We start from the raw sequence: 7043 nt of genomic DNA, 5'->3' as shown, positions 1-7043 counted from the left end.
TGATTACTGTCCCCTAGCCCTAATTAAAAGATGGGCTTTAGCACTGGGCTTTTTTACCCCGCTGACTAGCAATATAAAGTCTAGCACGGAGTATGTAGGCTACGCGATAAACGTAAAACACATTACATGTACTGTACATGGGGTTTACAAAGGGAGCCGGGCTGGGGGAGTTATTAATACATGTAAGACGGAAGAAGGTTGAAGTGATCATCGGAAGTATCCGATATTGTGCAACTGGCAACGCTACATGTATAGTTTAAAACCTGTGACCCTGTCGTCGAGCCAAGTTGCCAGGTTCACCCAACGTCGGTAGCTGCTACTCAGTGCAGTTCACTGTACAATGGGTCGGCGCGAACGCTTACAGCCTGTAGTAACACAGGGGCTGGAGCTTTCGCACCCAGTGTCTGCCCCCCTAATTCAGTCAGGGCCTGAAGTCAATCAGGGCCTGACTACGGTAACTGCGACGGCACAACACTAGAGAGCGGAGATTGTGGGCAGCAGCAGAAGGAGAGCGGAGATTTGCCTGTCCGAGCTCCAGTGCATTCAGCGCGCCTAATTCGTTGAGTCTCCGATAAAGACGCGCCCCCTGAAGAACACGCCACGGTCGACTTGAACTGAATTATTCGTGTCCAGCGTGGCATTCAACAGTCCGTCTCGGGGGTGAACGCGCAGTTCTCGAGCTGCGGCTAAACAGGTGAAAGTGTTGCTGCTAAGTTGCCATGTCGGCCGCAACGTGGGCGTCGCCGTCCTCCTCCTCGGGGTCGCTCAGCAGCTCCTTCGGAGTGCACGTGCCATCGGGTTTGCGCCACTTTGAAGGTCGATTCCAGAACCTGCGCGGGCAATCGCTCTTCTACTTTTCGCTCTACCCGCCGTCCAAGCGCACGCTGCGCGGCGTCGTGTTGTATCTCCATGGCGCGGGTGATCACTGCCGCCGGTACATGTCATTGTACGAATGCCTGTGTGAAGAAGGCTTCGGCGTCATCAGCTACGACATGGTGAACCATGGCGCCAGTGATTGCGACGGCCACAAGACACGTGGCCACGTACGCAGCTTCCGCCAGCTCGTGGAAGACACGGATACGTACGTTGCGTTCGCCAAGAATGCAATCTTCCCCCAAACCAGCCTCTTGATGCCGCCCTTGATCATTGCCGGCACGTCTTTCGGGTCGCTCGTGGCGTTGCACGTCGTTCTCTCCGGACAACACAAATTCTACGCCGGTTTCTGGGCTGGGCCAACGGTCGGCATGGAGATGTCGACGCCCTGGAAGGTTCAGGCGGCGTTCATCCAGCCTTTGGCTCTGCTACTGCCTCGGGTGCGTCTGGTGCCGGGTGTTGACTACGAGCTGCTCTGGCGAGATCCTGGTACCTTAGAAGACTTCAAGGCCGACGTGTTGGCGACAAAGAGCGACATCACTGCCAGGACGATGCAACAGACACTCAGCGCCATGCACCGCTTGACGAAAGACAAGAGCATCAAGCAAGCCGGGAGCGGCTTCTGTGCTATAAGTGTGCTGTTCCTGGTCGGATCGGAAGACCACATCGCCGATCAAGGCGTGACGAGGAAATTTCACGACAAATTCGCCAACATGGACAAACAGTTCAAAGTGTTCGACGGCGTCTTCCACAGCGTCTTCGAGGACCCAAAGCGAGACCTAGTCTTCGCCTTCCTTTGCCAATGGCTACGAGACCGCTTCCCTGAGCTGCACACAGATAAAACCTCTTGAGGCCCTCGCGTCCTAACAGGCATCTCGCCACCTAAAAGCTTCCGACAGAGCTGTCCACGTATATAAACTATAGTCGCGAGGATTCCTACATGAAAGCACATGAGAGGTGTGGACGTACACGACCAGCTACGTCTACAGAGGTAAGTGCTGTTATTGAATATGTACGGTTTAACATGGAATGCTTATCTTGTCCTATACGTAATCTGTATTTAGATACTCACTGCAGCTTTCGCGTCGATACAAGAAGTATTACAAGTCACTCTTCCTTGGTCTTATTGACCTGGTCATAATCAACGCGTACATTCTTTTCAATTGTCGCCGGACTTACGATGGAAAGTCAAAGGTGTCGCACGTGTACTTCCTTAAAATGCTCCACCTGGAGCTGTGCCAACTACAAACGGACGATTGGAAGCAAATACTACGTCATCGCGGCATGCAGCCCACCCCCACCAAGTCCAGAGAAACTGCTAACAGTCACGTTCCGGTGCAAACGGATGAGTGGCGTAAAGGTAACACAACGGATACCAGAAAACGCCGCCAACGCGCCTGTAAGGTCTGTTCAGTGCTGAACGCAGCCAGTGAATCGCGTGGAGGTGAAAGTGCGTTTTTCTGTGGTGGGTGTAAGCTGAAATCGTCGTCCAAGCACCAACAAGCGGCGCGAGTCTTCCTGTGCAACAAGGTCAAGCACACAAGCAACGGGCAGGCACTCTCGTGCTTCGAAATCTCGCACAGACACTGGAAAAACGGTACACGCATCCCTCAGGCGCGCGCGAAGCGCCATATTCGTGCGCGTAAGCCAGCGCAAAGCAATACGGGAGACGGCAGTGATTGCAGCGACGAAGGTGACGTCAGAGACAATGGAAATGAAGCTCCAAGAAGCCTTCGCCAACGAAAGCGTGCGCGCACTAGTGATCACGGCAGCTAGACTCGTCTGACTATCTTCTGGCTCTTGTTTTTTACTTGTTTTAAATATACATGTATATCAGCTGTCTACAAACTCTAAATTTCAGCAAATATGTGACCCGTCTTGCACCTACTACTGCGCTGTCTGTGCACTACACGGACACGTTATTGTAAATATCCTGTATCGTGCAGTCACATTTACCGGATGGGTACATTGCTATACACGATACGAAAGCAATCAAGACGTGGGGTGTGGGGTGTGCCCTGGCTGTGGCCAATACATGATAACTAGCAACTAGACTTAACTATGTGCTCCCATCTTTGAGATAAATAATATCGTGTATGGGGTTTCGGGAAATAGGCGCAGCCAGAAGCTCTCGCGTTGGGGGGGTTAAAGGGTCTCTAACACGTTCGACTTCTCGAACTTAAACAACTCTCCCAACGTCCACTGCTCACTATTAATAATACATGCGGTAGCTGCTCTCAGCTTCACTCCAGTCACGGAATTTTTGGGGCCAGAATCTGCGTGAATAGCGAACGGGCCATGACTCATGAGCGTTACAGTACCGTCAGTCGTGATAATACGGAACTGGTGTTAATATGCGCTTTGATGGGCAACCAAATGGCACTACCACAGCCGCTCGTAGTGCAAGCCTCGCACCGATGCCGGACCTGTTGAAGCTGCTGCCACCACAGAAGAGAATGATACATTGCTAGTGTTGGAGGCAAAGCCGCCCCCACAGAAGACATTGAGATGTTGCAGGTGCAGGATTCTGGAGGTGAGACCGCCGAACATATCAAAAATGTAAAAAAATAACAAGCAGAGACGTGTGCAATTTGTGAGTAGATGAGTGCTTAATTACTCAGCAGAAACAATAGAGGGGGAGTCGAACATAGAGGCTCAGTTTCGCACTTAATAGAGACAATTTGCATTTTCTAAAGCGACGACTCGCACAGACTGCTGTGGTGCCGCCACAGGCTACAGAGGCGCGTGCCCTGGTGCACTGTCGCCGTGCTATGAGTGCAGTAATGAATGAGTCATACATGAAGGAATGAGTCATTACACTGACATGTACGGTACTCTGATAGGCTGTCGCCTGCACAGGTGCTGGCTCGCATCTTGTTGTGTTTGTCGACAAAGTTCGGGTGATTGTGCCTATTTCAAACTTTGGCCAATCGGACCTAAATAATGAACCGAATCGCTCACTTTCCAAGAGCGGTGGACCAATTTGGTTGTTATACATATCTTCGAGGCAGCTAATGTGTGTACGTATGTTTGATAGTCTTTCACCAGTCTGGGTGCCATCATTTCCGCCAGCTCTCTGGTGCCTTGATCGCGACGAACAATACGATCCTTAGCTGCGCTTCCTCCCGCTGCAAGAAAGAAGACACCTTGGTTGTCATACCAACGAACCGCTTTGATCGTGGGCACCTTCAGACACTCAGCCACTTGATATGTCCCTTTCACAATATGTGATGGCCTCTTGTTTGAAGCACGTTTCCCGTTCTTCTTCTTTGGTGGAAGAATAGCTTCGCACAAACCTTGTTTGTTGGTCATAACAGTATCAATACTGTAGAACTTCATGGTCAGCAACTGCATTGCAAGGACGACGGACGTATAGAATCGGTCGGTGATAATCAACCGAAACTTTGGAGGTCCAGTAGGTCCAAATACATGGCGAAGATTTCGCACGACTGCTGCTGGTCCGCAATTTGTGTCAGGTGGTGTACTTGTGACTTGTAGCTGCTGTTTGCCGCAATACACCTCGAAACTGTACCATACATGTTGCACAGCGTCAGTTAAAATGTACTAGACACGATAAGAGAACTTAGAAGCCAAAAAAAAAAGCGCGCCCGAAGGCTCGCTTTTACTCACCGTATGCAATATGCTGTTTTCGAGCAGTTCAGCATGAAGCGTTTAGTTCCCCATTTGTGAGGTTTATCCTTCATGAACACTCGCATGCGATTGGAGGTGGAGCGCGACGGAAGCATAGCTTCATCGAATACCATCACTGTCGGTAAAATCCAATTGCGCAGGAACGTTTCTTGCAGAGTGTCGGATACAAGACGCAATTTCCACGCTCTATCACACGCGGCACGCGGATCACTATTGCTGAAGTGTAGGTTTCGAGATATGTGAGCGAAGCGGTCTCTGGTCATGAACTGGCCAAAACAGCCCCGAGGAATGGCCCCTTCATCAGTGGTCTTCCAATGGTTCTCAAACTTTTCCTTGTTCGGACAAATTGTCCGCGCGATAAGCAAACCAACAAAAATGCAAACCTCTCTTCCCGAAACATCAACCACCTTCTCGAGCCACGTCTTGATTTGTTCTGGAGTCTGGACTTGAAAGTCTGGACGCTTCAACTTCCGAGCTTTCTGTTTGGCATACTGGGCCTCCACACGAGCGGCCATGTGCTCGTTGTAGTAGTCAACAGTCTCACCGGCAATATTTTCCCACATCTGTGTCGGTGCAAAGCAAAAGAAAGCCCCAGAAGCAGTTTCAGCAGCCAACAACGCTTCCGCAGTAGGGCCACTCTCTCCATTGTAAATGTTTGGATAATCTTCACTGATCCAATCGTCTGGTCTCATATCGTACGGCTCCTCCATGTAGGGATACGGTAACTCAGTTCTCGGTGCAGTCCAACCATTGAACTTCATGTCTGTCAGTATGTTCTTGTGTATGCGCCCACCTGAAATGAAGTCAGCTCCACCAACGGCTTCGAGAAGTGACTCATCAAAATGCATATCTACTGGAGGCTCAGTATCTTCAACTTCAGCAGGGTCAGGCTGGTCCCAAGTCATCGTCGTCGTCGTACACAGACCCATGTTCAGAGTTGTCATCCGAATCAAGGCCAGCAAAATCCTCAGGTCTTTCACCAGGCTGCACAAGGTTTGGGTCGTCTACTAACAAGAATACACGATATAAATAAGTAACGTAAAATACAAAAGTGTATGGACATTATAACAATACCTATCGCAAGAGGCTGTACTGCATCAGGTTCATTCGTCACTACCTCCGATGGAGGTTCTATCTCATCGCCACCTTCATTCACGAGACTCACGACCTCTTCGTCACTCTCAACAACGTCTTCTTCGCTGCTATCGTCATCTCCCAACAGGTCATACTCTAAGGCTCGCTGAGCAAGTGGTATCTCTGAGGCACAAACCAAAACACGCATTGATGTATACCTCAGTTTCACATCAACAAAATAGTAGCCCACCGTCTTCACCCGATGCAGGCGAGATGTGGGTTGATGTTGCAATCAGAGCATCACCACCAACGCTGCACTCTTGCGAGCTGGTAGGGGCCGTTAAACCTGTACAAGACACAAAAGATTAGACATCTAAAGCATTTATTATACACGAGAGCATCATACCTTCATTACTTGTACAAATCGCTTTATCTGGTAACTCAGTTGGGCTACCTGGCGGTCCTGAGTCGTTGTACTCAGTTGCATCTCGTACAGGTGTGCTGGATGTAGCGACGGCTGTATGATACACGATACAATCAGTTGATATTGCATCTAATACAGGATAGCAATTCATACCTGTTTCAATCTCCCCTCGACTCTGGGCTGGAGGATCACACGCAGTACTGACTTGTGGATTTGGTACAGGCCTTTTAGAGCTCTGCTGTCGAAGCTCCGCTATGCAAACACAAGTCGTTAGACTAAAAAAATCCCCACTAAGCATAATCATACGTACCGAGATCCAGCTGATCCAAAAAGGCCATCAACTCTTTTTCACCCACGAAAAAATCTTTCCCGCGGACGCCCTTCGTACTTTGACCAGGCATAATGTACGTGAAGTCCACCGATAGGCCCTGGGGTCTCTTTGACGACCATCCTTCTCGTCTCAGCTCTCGCCAGCGCGCTTGAAAGGCCATTGTTTGCCAACGGGGGGAGATTCTAGAATGAGTGGCAAACAAGTGGCGCGCAAATGCACCTCCAATTGTTGATATAATTGTGTGGCGCACACTTCTACCTGTGGCTTCTTATTTTTAGAAAATCAAGATCTTGCAGATCTCAGTTGATCTGAGTGGAAGATACATGTGATAAAAACAAAAAAAAACTACCCCCTTTGACTTAAAATTTGTAAACGCACATACAAAAAAGACGTCAGAAATCCTTATCGTGTCTAATACAGGATAAGCATTTTCGGGAAACGTGTCTAATACAGGCTCTCGCGTTGGGGGGTTAAGTGAGGGCAAATATAAAACAAGTCCGCCGTTGGTTACAAATGTGCAAGTCATTTAAAGCTTCGAATAGAATTCGACAAAGGTGCTCAAACGTTCGCTATTTTCCAATTGATATGGCCGGCGGCAAGATCGATCTTCTCGCTCAGCATGGACGAGGAGCAATTCAAGTTAGCTATGTTGTTGCATCAGCTCCCGAAGCTAACAGACTTTTAAAGGAT

The 7043-nt window shown here is 49.4% G+C and overlaps 1 protein-coding gene across 1 annotated transcript; it reads left to right on the top strand.

The window, feature by feature from the left end:
* Positions 1-719: 719 nt before the first annotated feature.
* On the top strand, positions 720-1724 carry PITG_18857 (serine protease family S33, putative; the record flags this gene model as incomplete). Its single annotated transcript, XM_002997240.1, has 1 exon — positions 720-1724. The coding sequence occupies one exon, from the start codon at positions 720-722 to the stop codon at positions 1722-1724; it is 1005 nt and encodes a 334-aa protein (XP_002997286.1).
* Positions 1725-7043: the final 5319 nt, after the last annotated feature.

Source organism: Phytophthora infestans, genomic scaffold (assembly GCF_000142945.1).
Source record: "Phytophthora infestans T30-4 supercont1.80 genomic scaffold, whole genome shotgun sequence".
NCBI lineage: Eukaryota > Oomycota > Peronosporomycetes > Peronosporales > Peronosporaceae > Phytophthora > Phytophthora infestans.
Note: the sequence above shows the minus strand (reverse complement) of the source record. Positions and strands in the feature narration are given on the sequence as shown.